The 20478-nt window shown below is 39.7% G+C and overlaps 3 protein-coding genes across 5 annotated transcripts; 1 reads left to right on the top strand and 2 right to left on the bottom strand.

The window, feature by feature from the left end:
- Positions 1 to 2432: 2432 nt before the first annotated feature.
- Positions 2433 to 4683, top strand: LOC135644661 (RING-H2 finger protein ATL47-like). Its single transcript, XM_065162441.1, has one exon. It carries the CDS (start codon positions 3316 to 3318, stop codon positions 4387 to 4389), a length of 1074 nt encoding a protein of 357 aa, XP_065018513.1. The 5' UTR covers positions 2433 to 3315; the 3' UTR covers positions 4390 to 4683.
- A 3291-nt stretch (positions 4684 to 7974) lies between these two features.
- LOC135645003 (uncharacterized) lies at positions 7975 to 11637 on the bottom strand. 3 transcript variants are annotated; one of them, XM_065163023.1, is made up of 7 exons: positions 11402 to 11637; positions 11235 to 11330; positions 10978 to 11157; positions 10194 to 10364; positions 9417 to 9629; positions 9183 to 9271; positions 7975 to 8873 (listed from the first exon to the last, which is right to left on the bottom strand). In XM_065163023.1, the coding sequence occupies exons 1-7, from the start codon at positions 11493 to 11495 to the stop codon at positions 8211 to 8213; spliced, it is 1506 nt and encodes a 501-aa protein (XP_065019095.1). In that variant the 5' UTR covers positions 11496 to 11637; the 3' UTR covers positions 7975 to 8210. The 3 variants fall into 3 exon arrangements, with proteins under 3 accessions (XP_065019095.1, XP_065019097.1, XP_065019096.1); XM_065163025.1 differs by having other exon boundaries at positions 10194 to 10310; XM_065163024.1 differs by having other exon boundaries at positions 11235 to 11327.
- A 2130-nt stretch (positions 11638 to 13767) lies between these two features.
- On the bottom strand, positions 13768 to 19657 carry LOC103995202 (probable alpha,alpha-trehalose-phosphate synthase [UDP-forming] 9). The gene is made up of 4 exons (XM_009415739.3): positions 19551 to 19657; positions 14735 to 16844; positions 14374 to 14647; positions 13768 to 14281 (listed from the first exon to the last, which is right to left on the bottom strand). The coding sequence occupies exons 2-4, from the start codon at positions 16720 to 16722 to the stop codon at positions 13961 to 13963; spliced, it is 2583 nt and encodes an 860-aa protein (XP_009414014.1). The 5' UTR covers positions 16723 to 16844; positions 19551 to 19657; the 3' UTR covers positions 13768 to 13960.
- Between the last annotated feature and the right edge of the window lie 821 nt (positions 19658 to 20478).

The following is a 20478-nucleotide window of genomic DNA, read 5'->3' as shown; positions in this document are numbered from 1 at the left end:
TGTCGCCTAGCCGGAATGGGCCCCGCGACGAAGGACACCACGTCACATCATGTGCACGTGTGTGACAGCTCCAACACGTCTAGGACAGCGTGTGAGATGTTACCATACACGGGGGGAAAGAGAGAGCGAGAGAGAGAGAGAGAGAGAGAGTTCAGTCCGGTGCATGCACAACAACGTGAGTCCTCGTAGTCCTCGAAGGCTCGCTCGCACGTGGGGACCCGTACTCACGGCCGTAGGATCTCCAATGGACCGCCACTCCGCGTTAATGGGTTTGCACGAAAATTGACGGTACACGGCGCTGGAGTCCAGCGGACCGCCCATAAAAGCTCGCCTGCATGCATGCATGCATGTCTTCTTTGACGTTCCGGTTGTAAGCAGCTGTCATACCTAACGCCTCCATTATTAGCCTGCAACAGAGGGGATGGGATTGATGATCTTTATGACTGCAGCAAGCTATCCGAACCCTTGCAACTCCACGTATTTATGTTTGCAGTAAAAGAATACAATACTAAAGTCACAGTGTGACTGACGATAGATATTGATTCTACATAGTTTGACAACATGTTCTGTTGCTAAATAATGCTCGCTACAATGCAGACTATATCGGAAGAGTTGAAAGATTGTGATGGCAATCATTTATATGTATATATAAATGTAGAAATATATTGAGCAGGTGGAAGCATAATGGTGCACACGTGTCTCCACATGTTGTGGGGTCTATACGACATGTAGGTGGGAGCCACTCATTCAAGGGGAGGGGAGCATCAATTATATCTTGGCCTACAGCTGCAGATACATATCCTGCATGTTCATGTTTAAGCTGCAACCGGCAAATGAGAGCATGGATCACAAGTTCATCATTGTTTTGTGGTTCTCCAACCAGCTTATCTTACTCTCCTCCTCCTCATTATCATCATCTAATCCTGCTTCAGATTCTTTCATGAACATTAAATTAAAAACTAATTCTTGCTGCCAGTGAAGAATTTTGCTGCTACATTTAGACTTCTCGTTTGACAAAGCTGATTTCAGTTTGACTCCAAACATTCTTTCGCATTGGGTTTAGTTGGCAAGAATTTCTTGCTCTCTCTCTCTCTCTCTCTCTCTCTCTCTCTCTCTCTCTCCTCTTTTAGTCTCTGGTAGAAATGTTGACGATGCATAAAGATCCTAACAGTGCTTAGACTGAGTTCTCAAACCTGAGAAACTATCAGAAGGACATCCAGACAGCAGATGAGTGCAAACTGGGCGATTGCTGCAGTGGCGAACTGTATTGGAATGAGATACTTGAGGACGCAAAGAGCCAAATGGGCATGAATCAACAGTACTCTACACCCTTGGTTTCCTAGGTTTCTTTGGGAAGAAGGCAGCCTCAGAGAGAGAGAGAGAGAGAGAGGTGGGTGGGCACAGTGAGCTGTGTGCATGTGGGAGGTGGGGTTTCGGAGTTAGCATGGCCCCCTTCTCCCTCTTATCAGTATCAGAAACGGGATGGGTCTCATGGAGAGAGAGAGAATTCATGTGCTTCCATGTGCGCCCCGTCCCGTTCTAACCCTCGACAACAGCTAAGCAAGAAAAAGCCAAGTCCATCACTGCTCTCTCCCTCTCCCTCTCTGCGATGGACCGTGCTTTGCCATGGACAACCAGCAGCTCTCTCCTCTCTCTAGTTCATTCACTCTCCCATACACCATCTTCTCGACAAAGTTGGCCATGTCTCCTTCCCTCTAATGGGCCCTAAAACAGCTACCACTTCGGTGCTACGCAAGCTAAACTCCAACATCAATCAGCTACGTGCTAAGCTTTGATGATTACTTTCGTTTTCTACAATCCAAATTACATCATCCTGAGAGCCCTACTCTTCTTCTTATTCTTCACCTTTATCAACCATGGATTGGCAGATATGTGATAATATCAAGGCACGTGCAATGTTAGAGAGTTCATAGGCACGACTTTATTGGATTGCTAGTGAGATGGTCGACTTCTCCCATCAAACGTCACATCATTTTTTGCATGCACGACGACTTGGCATTATTGACATGGTTGCTATAGCTTTTGTCGCCTTCAACGTTGCCCGTCCATTAACCCTCGACTACGAGCTATAAAGCTTGGGTTCTCTCGTTCAACAGACGTTGTCAATGTTAGCTCTCTCTTTCCCTCTACAACACTCGATTTAGGTGAGGCATATTTCTTTCATTTATCGTATATTATAATAATAATAATTATTATTATTATTTTCGGAGTCGAAAGGATTAAAGTCTGTACATATAGGTTGAAATCTAACACTAAAACATGCTTACTGACTCCATCTCTCAACTCATGGTATGTTAAGTCATGTCATGGCCTTATGAAGAGTTCTTTGTGGGGATAACATCTAACATTTCTTGTATGTTCCTTAGAAAAATCTAATAGGAAGCATCTCTTATTCTTGGTCCTAATTTGCCCCTAGTAATGATACCAGCATTTTGGTCTCCCATTAGGATAAGGTTTGTATGAGAGAGAGAGAGAGAGAGAGAGAGGGCAATGGTAACATAGTTCTCGCAGGCCCATATGATGGAAATGGGCCTTATAATGGGCTTTGAGAGAGCCATAGTGCATGGGAATATGGATTGATTGAGGATTAGTCATGGTTTGTTTTTGTTTTTTATGATATTACTAAACCAAAATATAAATGCAACAACATGATTACATATTATTTAGGGTTTCATACAGACCAAAAAAGAATAGGTCAAATGATTTTAAATGACTTTTTCTACATAATTTTGCAGGTAAAAGATTATTCCTTTATTTTATCCACTACTTAACAACTTGGTTATTGTTAGATAATAGTAAACATAAACAGTTTTCTTAAGGTGTTGTAGAAACCAAAAACATGTTTTCTCCACAAGCAAGAAATCTACAGTAACAAGCTACTGTTTCAGATGGAAATTGAGTTATATTTTCTGTGTGCAATGCACCTAAAGAAGCTGTCAAGAACACACGTCAATCCCCACAGCCGACCTCTTCACATCCACCACTACTGGAGCTGTCCTGAAAAGAACGAGAACATGTTTGCACCCTCTCCTGTTGCCATCTGTATCCTCTTGCTGTGTGTGTTGTGATCAGAGTGAGCTTGGTTGCCATCTGTTGTAGGTGGCAATTCCATTGATGTCAAGATATGCTATATCTAAGTCCTAGATTCTTCCTCACCTGCTTGGGTTCTCTGTCCCGAGAGCCAAGAATTCTAGTTCCTGCAATGAGTAGCGTTTGGTGGTCAAGTAACGTAGGAGATGGTTGCCATGCAGTGGCAGTCGCCCAGAGCTCCTCGTCTTCGCTCTCGGAGCAGTCATGGAGGTGGTGTCTCCCCTCACCACTCATCTCCTCAACAAATTTCAGAGTGACTCCGTTCCATCAGAGTCTTCTCCGAGCAGCAGGATGAGCCCTGCAGTCCTCTTCATCGTTGTCGTCCTCGCGGTCCTACTCTTCATCTCCGGTCTCTTGCACTTTATCCTCAGATGCTTCATCAGGAAGCGCCACCCTCGCCCCTCCTCATCCCGCTCCGCGCCGGAGCTGTCGGGCTCCGACGCGCTCCAGCGCCAGCTCCAGCAGCTGTTCCATCTCCACGACTCCGGCGTGGACCAGGCCCTCATCGACGCCCTGCCCGTCTTCCTGTACAAGGACGTGGTCGGCTCCAAGGAGCCGCTCGAGTGCGCCGTCTGCTTGTGCGAGTTCGACGGGGAGGACGAGCTCCGGCTGCTGCCCGTCTGCGGCCACGCCTTCCATCTCAGCTGCATCGACACGTGGCTGCTCTCCAACTCCACCTGTCCGCTCTGCCGGGGGTCGCTCTTCCTACAGGGCATGGCGGTCGAGGACCCGGTGTTCTTCTATCTCGGGGACTCGACTGACGAGGGAGAAGCTTCCCCTGCGGTGGCGGCGGACGAAGGGGACGAGATTGCGGCCGACAGGAGGAGAGTGTTCCATGTGAGGCTTGGCAAGTTCAGGAAACTGGGTAATGGAAACGTTGGTGGTGACTGTAATGAGGACAATAGCATCGCCATTGGCAGTGTGAGAAGAGAGGAAGGGGAGACCAGCAGCAGTAGCTTGACTGCAAGGAGGTGCTTCTCCATGGGCTCTTATCAGTATGTGGTTGCTGATGCCCAATTGCAAGTGGCTCTCAAGGGCTGTTCTGCTCTGAGGAATGGAGATGGAAGAGGAATCAGAGGAACTGATGCAAGAGGTAATTCTCCAGGAAATGAGGCTGTGGAGGGCGAAAGACTAAGTATTGGAAGCAGGCACGAAAGCTTCTCAGTGTCAAAAGTCTGGCTATGGTCTAATAAGAAGGGGAAGGTCTCCATGTCTTCAGATACTTCTGCTTTGGATACAAACTCGCCATGGAAGACAGTAAGAGTTGGTGATGCTTGAAAATTTTCTATAACATTACAAGTATTATTCCCATTTTACCACAATTTGGTATTCTGAAGTCAAGAGGAAGAGTTTTCTGTTGATGGTTGATGAACAAAAGATATTAGTGGGATCAGATAATGTTCAACACTTGTGGTTCTTGTGGTGTTCAATTCTTGGAAGGACCTGTCGGCAGATCATTGATCCAGACTGTCGTCTGTGGAGAATGTATGCGTCCTTCTCCTTGAAATATCCACTTCATACAAAAGCTTATGATTTTTTTAGGTTCCAAAGAATGAACTTTGAATTCTTTTTTGAAGTTGCATTTTATTTTGTTCATTCCAAAAAATAAGCAGAGACTATAAAGTCTAGATAAGATTCTGCCAAGTATATCAAAACCATGTTCTCGCGATTGGATTAATATAGACAATTAGGTTAGTTGCATTACTTGCAACAACACAGTGTACAAACATGAAAACTATTATATTTTGTGATGTTTCTCTTCCATAGAATGAGAATCCATAAAAGCTTGTTAGTGACTTCCTGTCACAAGACACAGTTCGAGTTTGGACAATATTGGGGCGGTTGTATCGTCGGTCATATAGTTTCAATTCGATCCTCCTCTGTTAAAGCACTAAAGTAGACCATTTTTTTTCAAAGGATCTCTGCAATGTGGAAAGGATCAAATACATCTATTTGAGCTGGAAATGAAATGGTTAGTACAAGCTATTCTAGTATTAGTAGATTCATTATTGAATAAATTGCTTGTGGTCTGTAGCATGGTCTCTGCTTTCTCTTGTTTTCTGGTTCATCTTTTTGAGAAAATTCAATCGGTAGCAGACAAAAACATGTCGGACAAAGGCATTTTCTGTAATCTTCTGTGGTTAATGGAAGACTTTGAAGCTTAATATATTGTAGCATGACTAGAAGCTTGACTTATATATGAAATTATATGGAAATTGAACTTCTCTGTTACTTCTGTTATTTATTGTCTGGAGAGTAAGTCATATTGGAAAAAGAAAAGAATTGCAATCATCCTTGTAGTCTCAAGAATCTTTTTTGCACTGGTTTTGACGATAACTCGTAGTTGAACCTCCATGAGAAATCGTAATGAACAAAAAGGAATATGGAGTTTGCTTATCAAACTCCATATTTGAAGCTTCAATAGATTGTATCGATTAAAGATAGTAAGTCATTGCCAAAAATGCAACTCTCATCCGTGATTTCATTGGCACGACCCGACATACTGTATGAAATACAATATCTGAACTTGAAATAGTGAACCAAATGATGGAGCTTGTGGATGTCAGTTGTCGGTCAAAATGATCAAACTACATAGAAAAGGGCTTTATTAACACCCTTATGTCTATAGTTATAATATTTCAATAGGAGGAGATAGAATGAGTTATATAAAGAATTAAAGAATGGAGAACATGAGTAGGAAGGACTAGAGAGATCAAGAAATTAGAGATCCTTGCACCAATACAGGACTTACTTATCATGCTTAGATGCAACTTTATATATCTTCTATGTGACTAGTCTATAATGTATGCTTCAGCTTGCGGAAAATTCGGATAAATGACTAAAGCAGATTGGAGGACCAGCAAACATAGTTCTGGTAATAAGACTCATAGAAGATAGACTTTGAACACATGTACTTGAACCACTCACATTTGCCACTTCAGGAAGCTGGAGGATTGAAAGTAACTGGTGCTATTTTGGCTTTATGCTACCATTTCTGAGAGGTCTTTGCTACTTGAGTTTGAATTATTTTTCTCTTTCTCAGTTTGATCCTATCCTTTTTTGTTAAAGCTACTTTGCTCTCTTTAAAGAATCTTCAACTTTCCTTACCATGAACTAGAGAAAAAAGAGAGGACAAATAGAAAATTATGGATAGTTCCGAGATGACGGAGTGATTCTCTTCCATGGAAAGGAGATCTAGGAATAACAAGTTTGAGAAGCCATCTTGGAATCACTAAACCTTCAATCAATCACTTGTTGCACACATGCAGAAACATGTAGAAAGAATGAAACTTGTTCACCTATCGGCTTAATTTTAATCTGTAGATCACCAGTGTGAACAACCTTCTTAAGATGTCTTATGAGCATAATATTATACGGTGAGCTTTGACATTATGATAACTTTGCTCCTCTGCAACCTGAATGATCAACAGTTAAGTCATGACATTAACATGCTTTAATTGCTTGGATGAGATTGTCTGCATTGATTCACCCCAAATGCCATAGGGTGCACTTTTTCTTTGGAATTGCTGATACACATGTGAAGCTTAAGTTAGATTGGCCTCAGAACTATAATGTATTGGGCTGTATATGAATAATGTAGTGTAATCAAGATGAAACTGTCACTTAGGACTTGTGAGGCATTTTTTTGAGATCAAAGTAGTTATTTTAAGGAGAGTAGCAGATTTATTATCTGGTCTTCTTTTCTTTGCTCCATTCTTGAAATGCTTATTCTCACAATGTTGCAGCATTTGCTTTCCTTGTAATGAGCTGAAAGCTCTGTGTCTCTCGTCAAAGTCGCTGCCAGTTCCAGAAATGAGATCTTGAGTTAAGCTACTGTTTATCGATGTTTCTGTTAAAAATTCTTTGACAGTCTTTCTAAAGCTAAATAGTATGATTTCTCTAAACCCAGTGGCTTATGTTGTTATGATCTTTTGTCGATCAAGAGCTGTTTCATTGTATAATCTCAGGTCAGCCACCAACTGCTGAACTGGCTTCCATCTGCTTAGCAGTCTGGATTCTTGCTATCCAATATAGATGGAGATGCTGCCAGTGAAGTAGAATGCAAGACTCCATAGAAGTAATAGGCCATTGTCTGATCACCACTATGCACCAAGGAATCAGATAGTAACAAGGACCTGACCATAATGATTTATTTGGTATTTGGCAAACTATTGACATACAGTTCCTAAAGAGGGGCTACTTGTGCTTAGAACTGTACAGATAACAATCCATCCCACTCTGGTTTTTACTGATGATGAGGCTGCCCAATAAACAGAAGGGCCATTTGTTATCCTCTGACCTTTCATCTTATGGGGAAAAAGTTCACAACTGTGTCTCTTCCATTTGATGACAGCAGAAGATGAGAAGATGGAAGTTTTACTGGTACTGTGGGCAAGGGCACATGTTTTGATGATGCTGCTATGTAGACAGAGGCTTCATTCTTCTACAAGGTTGTGCACATCTCTCTCTTCTATTGCTGTTTAGATTTGAGTCCAGAAAAATTATCAATGGGGTGTTTCTTCTCCTGTACAAGGAAGATCTTATTTGTGTTAGTAACCTCATGGGTCAAGTTTCAATCCTATGACCACTTACTATAAAGTGCTTCTTTTGCAGGCTAATCTACATTGGTGAAAGCCAAAATCTTCTCAAAGATACTGTTTGATCTTTAGGAAAAGCTAAAACTGGTTCTTTAAGAGTGAAACATTCTTGGAACCCTGATCACATGATACCATTTTAACATGGAGGTTTTAACTCAGCATTTCAAAGTCTTGGACAGACCAAATTTTTGCTCACCTAGTCAAAAGTGTCTTCATCAGATGGAAAACACAATTCAATTACCAATTAGACGGCACCCAAGACAGCTGAACGAAATAAAAACACAGGATCACAAAGAGCAATTGAACTACAAATTTACAGAACCATTTGGATTTCTCTTACAAAACTAAGGAGGAAGCTTCTTACAAGTTTCAACAAGTCATTCCACAGTTTCTTGGTTCTTCACCCATTTTATAGACATGTGAAAGAGGAAAGAGACCACATATGAACTGACAGAAAATTTTCCATGGAAGAGAAGGACAAGAAACAATTGCAGTGGCCATCTAGTAGTTGCCATAACCACTGTAACTACTTCGGGTGCGCATGCCATACTGCTCGTAGATTGGATCCCCATAATTCAAAGCTTTGATCTCCACTGACCTCCGCTTGCTATCCGACTCCTGAACTGCTCCAAACACGATCTCATTGGTTGTTTCACAGCTCTGCTCGTAGTAAGTCTGAGGGCCCGACGAGTACTGCCTGTGCTGTCGAAGGTGCTGCCGTTGATGTACCTGTTGCTGCTGCTGCTGCTGTGCTTCTGTGCCCCACCCGGAAAAATAAGGTGGTGCATGTCTGATGTGGTGGATCTTTTCTGGCTCCTTTGACATGAATGCGTAAGTCTTGTGAGGTGTGGGAGCTCTCGTCTCCAGCGGTGGCGGTATCTCATCATCGGGGATGACAAAGCTCTCTGGCACAGGCCAAGCATTCACTCTCTGCTGCTGCTGATATTGTACAGCTTTTGGCTTCTTTCTGAAGACTGGGAACACTGCACCAAAGATTGCTGCTGTTGACGACCATGTTCCTGATAAAAGCTTGCCAATTGAGCTGAAGAGTCCTTCATCTGTGTTCTCTGCTTCATCTCTGGCAGGGATAAGTGGGGGTCTTATAGATGGTTTAACTGGTATCTGATGTGGAGGCATGCTTGCTTTTGTAGGGGTTACAGATTCCTGTACAAAATTTTTTCACTTTTGGTAAACAGAAGGTTCTAGAAATGGTTGGATCCAATAAGCATTTCATTAGTACCTCAGAAGTTTCTTTTTATTCATCTCATTTCGATTAATTTAATATAATTGCTTTAATTTGCGTTAACATATGTGCATACATATGTATACACATATATACATATTGCAGTTACATCTTAAGTGGGGTGAGAGGGTTTATATCAATTTCCACAAAGCCAGCATTGATATGAATAGATTGAACATGTAGAAATGATGGAGAATAATTTGCTATAAGGCCAAGCAAAGACTACTCACAGTTTTGGTAGAGACCATTACTCCCACCCTCCTTTGGAGTAAAGCCAGCATGTAACCAAAGAAACCAGCAGCAAGTAGCACTGCTATTCCTGTATTGGTAGATCCAACAAGCATTAGAACATATTCCAAAAATGTCTGAGGCATATAACAAGAACTTCATGTAATTGACTTTAAGAAATCGGTACTGTTGTATGTTCAACAGAAAGGAGAACCAAAAAAAGTCAAAGTTCATACCAAGAGGGAGACCAGTTTCATATTGGTGTGCACAATCATCAAAGTTAAGATGGATCTCCCTGATTGCAGAGTTTCCCCTGTCTACAACTAGAAGAGAGCAGCTACTAGCAATGTAAACGACTTCAAAATCTGTCGAAAACTTTGCATCTTCACTTGGCCCATCTGCATGCCCTCCTCTACTCCCCGTTCCCCCAGCAATCGTCGTCGTCGCCCCTACACAAATACATATACCTCAAGCAAAATATTAAGTTGGTGACTCCTCCATAGAGCCTGCTACAAGGACTCATCCATGACAATGGGACCTCTTGATGCAGCTATTTATGGTCGATTCATAAAAATAGGAAACTATAAATATATTCCTGTTCCAATAAAGTGCATCTTTTCTGAAGTAACTAAATAAGCATACAATTTTACCTCAAATGAATTCTAATTTGAGAAGGCTATTTCTGTAACTTGAATTCTAATTTCCTAGCTCATAAAGGAGTGATCTTACCGTTGTACCAAGGTTCGTCCTTGAAAGGAACTATATCAAGAGCACCAAAATTTCAAAAAAGGACTTATCAACTATGTTTTCTATTAAGGGATAATAATCTGACTCCATTTATCAAACAGCTCACTGTGGCATGAAGTCAGAAGTAGTATCATTTATCAATATCAACACATTTCTAGCTTCCAATGTGCAAAATATGTATTGTTTGTGAACAAAAAAATTTCGTAGCAAAATCTGCAATGAGCTATGATGCATCTGTTGATTGTACTTTATGCCTTCTCTCTTACCTGTGTCACTAATTTTCCTGATGGCCATGTTCATTGTGTCCGCGACATATATATTACCCCTTCCGTCGACTGTAAAGCCCTTCGGATGGTTCATTCTCGCTTCGCGTGGTCTTCCATCTACATGACCAACATACCCTTCTGGAGAACCAGCAATAAGCTTAGGTCTGCTATCTGCATTTATCAACATAATGCATGACTATGATCGGCTTACAAACTCGACAGATGGATATGCAATCTGGTAAAAAAACAGAATTTAAGTTCTTTCACCATCTGAAGTCAACTAGATTCTGTAAGCTCTTGGGATGGAACAAAGGTTTCAAGACAAATATTAGCATGAAATTTAAGAAAAAAGTAGCTTTTGTTTTGACACACAATTCCAAAGAATGTTCCAAGAATTAAACACAATGTAAACAAAAAACTGATGCACATTCGAAAAATTCATACAAGAATGCAGACCTAAGAACAAGAGTAGCTAGAATTAGAACAAAAGGTCGGAGTTTCAAGTAGCATGGGTCATTTAATGCGCTAAACAACAAATTAGATACACACAATAACATGCAATTCACTTGAGCATTTTAACAAATACAGAAAGAACAGCCTCAGATAGTTGGATCCATTCACCATCTTACAGTTCACTCAGCATCTCAAGAGAAACACACAAAAAATCTTCCTCATGGCAAAACAATTTCGATCGTTAAGAAAATTGCTGCTCAATATAAGTGCAAAGGACCACTAAGGAACCCTATCAGCCCCCATAAGAAATCAGGCAAAGAGATCAGCTCACATCTAGACAATGGCAACGAGATCCGGTACAAATTACTGTTGACCGAATCCAGAAGCAGCAGCTCCCCACTCTGCGTCACCTCAACCGAGTGGGGCTCGATCCCGAGCTTACTTCCGTCGAACACCGTCTCGACAGTGTACCCGCTCTCAAATTTCATCAGTGGGCGGTGGCCGGAGACGGCTGCAGGAAATGCGGGTGGAATCAGGTCAGCAACATGCTGAGGGAAACAAGAGGAGCCAAGGTCGAATGGAGTATACCAGTCTTTGTGGTAGATTTCAGAGACCACAACCTCTTCAGCAGAGAGGAGGCAGCATTAGAGGCAGCATTGGAGACGGCCACACCAACAATCTCTACTAGACCAAAACAACAAGAGAATGAGCTGGTGATGCAGCATAGAAAGGCCAAGAAAGAGCAGAACACCCACTTGCAGGTGAAGAGGCTGAAGCAGAGCTGCACCCACCCGGCAAGATCAGTACAAGAATGAGCATTCCCAACACTCTCATCTCCTTGTTCATCATGCCTCAGCTGTGTTAAAGGTCTACTGATCCAGAGAAGACACAAGAAAGCAAGGCAGATGGACCTCACAGTACAGAATGGGAGCAGCTCAGCTAAAGCCAGTTCTTGTTTGGCTCCTCAAGAAGAAGAAAGAAGAAGAAGAAGAAGAAGAAGAAGAAGCTCATCAAACCCTTCACCTTTTGCTCCCTTTCTTCTTCTTCAAGTTTAATATGTGAGGCAAAGTAAAGCAAAGCAGAGAGAGAGAGAGAGAGAGACAAATAGCTATGTGAGTGTGAAGAGAGTGAAGAGCAGTAAAAGAGGCATCACATGCTGCCTCTTTTACTGTTTGCTGTTCAGCATCTAATGAGGCCTTTTAAGCAACACTTAGATTCTTTGAACACCAAAATCAGCAGTCTTCAAGTGGCAATTGCCTCACATTTTTTGCAGGAAAAAAAAGCCAAAATGAAAGTTGATTCTAAGCCACCATTTTGATCACAATACAATTCTCTCAATTCTTAATTGTAGGGGAGAAAGAATAGCAGTAATATGGAGCTCCACCTTTCTCTCTCTCTCTCTTTTTCTTGGTCACCATACTGTTCACTGGTTTCAAGGTGATGGGTGTGATGTGGTGTGGGGTTCACACTCAGTGCTATTCTCTCCATTCTTTGCTGCTTGTTTCCCTGTAGACACATTCCTTTCTTCCACCTTCTTTTCCTACCTTTCTTACAACTGCATGTGATTCCTCTTTCCCTCTACACTGTGTGCAGAAAGAAAAATTACACTTAGCAGGCAGGTTTTTACAGCATCCTTTGCTTAACAAAGATATCAATGCTATAAATAAATGCCATATTAATTCTGTGATTTTTGTCTCCCAACTTTTTGGTGGTTCAGATGTGGTGTTGGAGAAATTTGGACTTTTTGGTGGTTCAGATGTTGGTTGTAGGCATGAGGAATGAGGTTGAGGATCCATATTAGATACACATTATTAGTTGCAAAATCATATATATTCATATCCAATAAATTTATGGATCCAAAGGTATGGAGATAAAATGAAAGGTCTGAGGGTATTTATATTTGGATACAAAAATAAAAATATGTATGGAACTTTAATTCAACTTAAACCAATGTACAAGGATTACATGAACAAAAGAGATGTGCATATGGCACAGTCATTGCACCATCATGAGCTGAGTTGCCATGATCTAAAACATTACAGCTAACATTCCTGTCACTATGGGGCTCACATCCTTGGATCCTTGGGGCATATTCCCTGACAATGTTGTCTCTCAACAAATGGAGTTGAGAAACACTTAGTGATGCAGCTCTGCATTTTTGTGACTTCAATCTGTAGAACTTGCACAGGTGAGGCTGTCTTCAGCATGCAGCCATGAGAAAAAGAATTGCTTGATTAAGATTTGCAATGGAGGAATGTTAAGCTTAAATTAGAAGCTTGATAGGTCACTTGTTTGCTTTTCGTAAGCTTTAAGTCCCGATCAATCGGCATAAAATTTAGTTCGATCTCGATCTCGTAAGCATGTTTGCGATATTATGGTTTGTTGTTGAGAAGATCGATAGTCGTTTAAACTGCTCAACTTCATATATCTTAGATCGATCAGTCGACGACCTCACCATTGTTTTGTTTTCAACTCTGCAAATCTTAATCCCAAGGGGAACATGAATTAATTATGAGCTAACTGAATTAGATCCACTTGTGCATTATTGGTTCATCAATTAGTCCATGTTAAATCATGAGATTCTGGATATGATTGAAGAGGGGTCCAAGAAAATGACAGTCAACTTTTGGTTTCTTGTTAGTATCTCTCTTGGTGCCTGCACAGAGAGATCTGTTTCCCCATCAATCTCTCTCCTATCAAGATATTTCCAACCTTATGTTTCATATGATCAGCATAGATGGCAAGCCTTCTAAGATTTCAAACCAATGTTGCTAGGGAAGTCACTTAATGGAACAAAAAATGCCCTTTTAAATCCCTTTGAATAGAAAATGGAACAAAAAACCTCCACATACATATTTTCTCTTTCTGCTAATCCATTTCATCTCTCTTTCAATGAACTTACTCCAAAGTCTTCCTTTCAGTTCCAGTTGAACCGAAACATCCACAACAAAGCAACATCACTACAACAGTAGAAATAAAATCAAATAAACACATATCGAAATGAATGGAAGTTATTACCATATCTCATTTAAGTTTTGAGATGACTATATACACAGATGGCTATATCAATCTTTAGAACACACCACAATCTGTACAAAACAATGGCGACAGCATCCAAGCCTTCAATAAATACGATAATATTTTGTGAATTGGTTAGAAAAATTGCCTTAGGTGCATGAAGCATTTAAAGTCATTCAATCTGGAGGATGGCAAGGAAGAAGGCCTAAATCTTGTCAGCAAACAGAGACCATCAGAATGCACAGATTCTACTAAACAGAAACTGGACAAAAAGCCTGGTAAAAAGAGAAACAACCTCAACTTGACCTTTCTATGGGAAGCTGATTGTATGTAACCCTATGCTCTTGATTTGAAACTGAAGCAATTCCTTGTAATAGCCTTATGACTTCATCGGTATCCTCAACATAATATTTGGCCATACTTGGCTTTTGACCAACTGTACATGCAAAGACTTCGGGGACAAAAGGAAATAGATTACTTGAAGCTATACTGTTGATACTTTCAAACATGTCTTCATCAGATCGATCATCCCCGATGCACAACACAAAGTCTAGTGGCTTCCCACACTTGTTCAGAGTCCCAATAAGATTCTCCACAACCAGCCCCTTACCAATTCCCTGCGCAGAAACATATTGTTAATTCCTGGAAGAGCAATAAGAAAGTACCCAAGAAATAGGACGAACATATCTTCCGCAACAAAAGTATGTACCTGAGGCTTTACTTCCACAATATGCTGACCCCTCTTGACCACCACTGGTTCATTGGTCAGAACACTCTCAAGATGATCCAGCAATTCTGTCGCTTGGCAGGAACCATAGTCGTGATCTGCATACTGATAATGCCATACAATTGCACTCTCCTTTAGTTCTATGTATGAACCATCTGTGGTCTCAGTATATAACTGCATAACTGGTTCTGCTATCTTCAACCAGTCTAAGTCAACAAGAAGCGAACTGGACTCCCACTCAGCATCCTTTCTCCACCTAAGGGAAATAATAGAAGCAAATCAAGGAAATGAGACAACAGCATAAATTGCAAATTTTGGAAGCATGAACTTATCTAAGATGTACCTAATGAAATAGCCATGTTCAGCAGCAATTCCCAGGCTTTCACATGAGGTAAACCACTCACCAAGAGATGCCCTGCCTCTTCCACTGACAATGAACACCGTGTTATTTGGATCGGTGGACAGGCTATCCAGGATAGATAATGTTTCTTGTCTTGGGGTCTTGTTAACAGATGCTTCAGGCATAATGGTGCCATCATAGTCCAGAAATATAGCCCTTCTATGAGTATTCTTGTAGGAAGAAAAAAGATGATTTAACATTAATTTCCTAAAATTGGGTGAAAGGTATAGGACACGGAAATTTAGGCCAAATCCAAGAGTCCAGCACCTCCAACTGTAATGGTCTTTGCATGCTCTCTTCAAATCCTGAGAAAAGCTGCGAGCCCAGTGAGCTACATCATGGGTGCTGACATAACGATAATGTTTTTCATGTCGCATTTGTCTCTCCGTCTCTCCTGAATTAATTGATCGATATAGAGCATCAGACACATCCTCAATGCTCCAAGGATTGACCCTAAAGGCTCCACTAAGTGATGGAGAGCAACCAACAAACTCAGATACAATAAGCGTGCTTGTGTGTGTAGAGCCAACATGAAAACCCCTAGATTTGTCCATCTCCTCAGTTCCCTGCCTGCAAACTACGTACTCATAGGGAACCAAGTTCATGCCATCCCTAACAGCATTTACAATGCAACATTCTGCTGCCACATAGAAAGCAATTTTTTCATGAAAAGGTATAGGCTTGTCAATAAGCACCACCGGCTCATAGCTTGGAGTACCATAGGAATTATTAATCCTTTCAGCTATTAACAATGTGTCTTCTATTGCTTCCTTCACGTCTTTTCCCATGCTTCTTGTGGGATTTACAATCTGCACAAGGATAATTTTTTCTCTTAGAGTTGGATGTCTTTCCAACAAAAGCTCGAAAGCTAGCAATTTTAAGCTAATGCCTTTAAATAAATCCATGTCATCCACACCAAGTAGCAATTTCTTCCCCTTGAAATTTTTCTCAATTTCTTGAACTTTTGAAGCTGTAGCAGGATGATTCAGTACCGATTGAAGCCGGCCCATATGTATACCAACAGAGAGAATCTTGATGCTCACTGTGCGACCATAATATTCAAGTCCAATATAACCACGTTTGGATTCATAATGCAGTCCTAACATCCTACTACAACAAGACAAGAAGTGACGTGCATAATCATATGTCTGGAAGCCAATTAAATCAGCATTAAGCAATGATTTGAGTATTTCCTCTCTGACCGGTAATGTCCGGTATATTTCTGATGAGGGAAATGGGCTGTGGAGAAAGAAACCAATCTTGACTTGATTCAGTCGTTTTCTTAAGAATGTTGGAAGAAGCATCAGATAATAATCATGGATCCACACATAGTCATCATCTGAATTAATTACCTCCATAACCTTCTCTGCAAATTTTTTATTTGCTGAAATGTAGGCTTGAAAAAGAGATCGGTCAAAGAGATCACCCTTATGAAGGCAGATAGGAAGCATATAATGGAAAAGAGGCCATAATTGCTGCTTGCAGAACCCATGGTAGTACATCTGAAAGAGTTCAGGTGAGAGGAATGTTGGCATGCATTTGTATTCTTCCATAAGCTTTTGAGAAACTTCTTCTTGCTCACTAATATCTATATCAGCATCCAGACATCCTACGTATATGACTTCAGTATCAGAAGAAAATCCATCTTTCAGTTGTAGCAGAAGTGAGTCCTGATCCCATGTGAAGCACCATTGTCCAGTTGCTTGGTCCTTCATAGAGTTTAGCGGAAGAAAGTCTGCTACTATTATTTTGCGATCCTGAGATGATAATTTAGAAGAACATGAATCTTCATTAGTGCTGGTTCCTTCATCTAAGTCATTTATTATTCCTGGGCTTGTCATCACTCTGGGAAGTGATTTAACAGAAGTACTGAAGTCCATTGTATTGTCAGATCCCAATTCTAAAAGATTGGCACATGATTTTGACAACATATCACTCGAGGTTTTCTGGTTCTTTAGTCAATAAGACTGGCGCAAGAAGCCCCCAGTTCCAATTGACAATTTACTACCTCAAATTTTTGTAGAGTTTGATTGTATGCGCTCCCAGACTAAACCTGTAAGAGCAAACAGACTGGACATATAAGAGAACAGTAAACAGAATTACTAAAATCGTGCAGCCAAAAGAGAAATAGACTCTCTATTCATGATTTTTAAATACCAGTAGGACCAATATATACCATCCTGTATTAGACAATCCAACAAACAACTGGTAATGGTACACTAAGTTTAGTACATTCTGCTATTTATTTTTTATTAAATTATTTTCAACAATACCAGACAAGACAGATTGTACCACCATCCAATATGGTCGGTCCAATATTGGTACCCAATCGAGATTTAACCATGCATTTACTAAGCATCAATAATAATGTCAATGAAACCAATACATGCTCATTGATCCTTGTTCTTCATAACATTTTATTGAATAAAAGCTTCAGCATTGTGCATGCACAAATAAGTCACGTTACATACAGAGAAGCAAAATTATGACTACTAAAATGTTTTATTAAAGTCACGAATGAAAACTTCCATAATTAACAACTGAATTAAGTATCACATTGGATTCCTAGAGATCTCAGTGCTTACCTATTGCATGATTGTTTTCATCAACAACCTAAGGGTCATAAACCAGTCACCGTGGTCATATTTATCGATGATATGGAAGATTGCATTAGATGTATGATCACATGAAACAACCACAATAAACATACACTGACAAGGAGTACCTCAGAAGAAAAAAAAACCAATATTCAACTATGGAATGTTTATTGTGTGTGATTTTATTCAAGTTTAATTGTAACTACTTGAGCTATGATGTATTCTTCGGCCTTCCATTTATGCTTTCATAATAAAATCATAATTACTTTACCTCTGCTCTAGAACAAACACCAAGTATCTTCAGTGACACTATGGACAGAATAACTTGATAACACATAAGAACAATAATAAAAAGCTAGTAACTTAAGAAAAGCTACAAAGGAAAATAATGCACACTCCCAAATCAAACGAGACTCAACATGATCCAGATTTATGGAATTAGCTAGATATCCTTCAGATGAAGCCATGGCTATTCCAGAAAATCCAACAATACTCGACAACTTATTGTCAGCTACAAGATAGGTACTTGCACTCAATAATAATATCATGTACAAGCTACTACATAATAGAGATCTTAAGTGTTTATAAAACAATTGTCAGATTAAAACTTGTTTTGCAGATTATTAGATCTTTACTATAACCATGAAAATTTACACAAGAAAGAATGCAGAGTTTTAAGATATATATATCAGACAAACAGATTAACGTACATCAACACTTTGGAGTAAAATATATTTCAAGATTACTAGAATGGAGGATGAAGTGAAAGAAAAATGAAATTCAAATCAGAAAACTCATTGTAAGCAAAACTGAAACATCATATCGAACTTGCTTTGATGGGCAAAAAAATCGTATTTAATTGCTTATTGTTAGATCTCATTACAATCCAAAAGAATATATGTACATAATTTTGATAATTACATCAAGCATAAGAAATTTTGATAATTACATAATTTTACAAAATTCAAACCAGTCTGTAATTTACATAACATCAGATTCCCACGATCCTCATATGCACAAACCTAACTCTGTAATGAGAAAAAAAAAAAAAAAAACAGATCCTTCAGTTCAAGGAAAAATGCAGAATTATTGGTCCTGATTGCTCTCAAATCTGATGCACAGGCCAATTACTACTGACAAAAGCCCAACACCCAAAACAGAAGAAAACAAAGGAAAATAGTAAAATCATCCATCAAACACATACACAAATCTGTCTTGTGTACTGTTATAAACATTCATCAGCCTGGACTTCCTCCAGTACCCTAGAATCATAGGAGATCATGACACATGAAACTAAAGGCGTACAACTTATCATAAGCTCCAGTTCTGTTCATCACCCTCCAACTTGATGATGAAGAAGCTGTGAAAGACCAGATAACCAAGTGCACCATATCAGCTTCTCTTTGTAAATATATTTCACAAATGGCATTGGTGGTTTATTATAAATATCCAAGTTCATGATCAATTAAAACCAGAATATAGAATGACACAGATCGTGCCTGAAAGGACATGTCTTTTGAGATCATTGCGTCATTAGTAACAGCTTTTCTAACAGGTTGAGAAGAGAAAACGAAATTTTGTCCTCTAACGAAGATAATTTTCATTGAGATTTAAATACATACATTTAATTTAGATTAGTCTAACAGAAAACTATGTTCATGGTAGATTGTACTTTAAAGAGAAGGGTCATAAAAGAAACAGGAAACAGAGTCGACTTCAGTAATGACGTCCTTATCCTCTTCGGGCCACCTCATCTTTCCATAGACACAGCAAGAAATCCAAAACAATCACAAATTACGTATGCAAATTAAAGATTTTTATAGGAAAAAAAAAGAGAAAACAAAATTCCTCGTCTCCTCGGATTATTCTCTTGGTTGCGACGAACCCATCTCCATCCACACACTTTCCGCGGATTCAAGAAGATGCAAACCAAGAGAAAACGACCCACAAAAAGAACTTCACACTCCTCCCCTTCGCGAGCACAACCTTCAAAAACACAGATCTTTCACTACATCCACACTGCAAGAAACTTCAAGGAAGCCAGAACACGGCCGACAGCTAGACAACGACAACACAATCCATCAAGAAAGAGACCACCGAGCAACTCAAAGACGCAGACATCGAAGCCGAGCAAGGGAAGGACGGAGTGCGTGGCTACGTACCTCGGAGCGCGGCGATCGATGGCGGTCGGGGAGAAATGAGCGAGCCTTGTCGGTGAGGTCGAAGAGCGCTCGGAGACGGAGGGGGGGCGGGGGGGTTTGTGTGGCGGTGTTGGGCGATGCGGGCGAGAGAGCGAGAGAGGTGGGATGAAGGAAACGTTCGGCAAGAAAGGAAGGAAATGGAATTGGAAGGCAATTAATGCAGCCTTTCTTATTTTTATAGTACTCGATATTATATATATATATATATATATATATATATATATATATATATATATATATATATATATATATATATAAAATAATATATATTTTTTGGCTTTTTGTTAGGAAACGTTTCGTTTATCCCTACTTTTTAAAATATTTATATTATCCATCATTTATTTTTCCTTCCTCCCTTTACAATCTTTTTTATCTTTTGGTCCGATTCAGTGCATTAAGAATTAATGCAATGAATTAAATTGAATCACTTTAGCAACAAAAATAAAATGATATAATACAAATTGTAAAACTCTACTAAAAATATTTTTTTAAAAAATAATAATAATATTTAACGAATAATTTAAATTACAAAAATAGAAAGAAAAAAATATATATTCTAGAAAGCTCACAAATATATAATAGAGGTCTTTGTGCCTCAGCATCATATCATATCATATCTAATTATCAAAAAGATCAATTAACAAAATTAGATAGAAATGTGTGCAATTTCTTATATTTATTAGAATATATGTGTTTTGGAGAGATTGACCACAAGTTTCAAAGTTAAGGAAAGCATATAAAAACCCCACCATAATTTGTTAATCCAAGAATTAAAAAGCATGAACAGCATAGCATAAACAATGCTACAAATTGGAAGATGAGGGGATCCATGATTCATGTACAAAAACTAAGTTGACAAAAGAGTTGGAAGATTTACAAGGACACAAAA

This window comes from Musa acuminata, chromosome BXJ3-8, assembly GCF_036884655.1.
Source record: "Musa acuminata AAA Group cultivar baxijiao chromosome BXJ3-8, Cavendish_Baxijiao_AAA, whole genome shotgun sequence".
Taxonomy (NCBI): domain Eukaryota; kingdom Viridiplantae; phylum Streptophyta; class Magnoliopsida; order Zingiberales; family Musaceae; genus Musa; species Musa acuminata.
The sequence above is the reverse complement of the archived record's forward strand: the minus strand, read 5'-3'. Positions and strand labels throughout refer to the sequence as shown.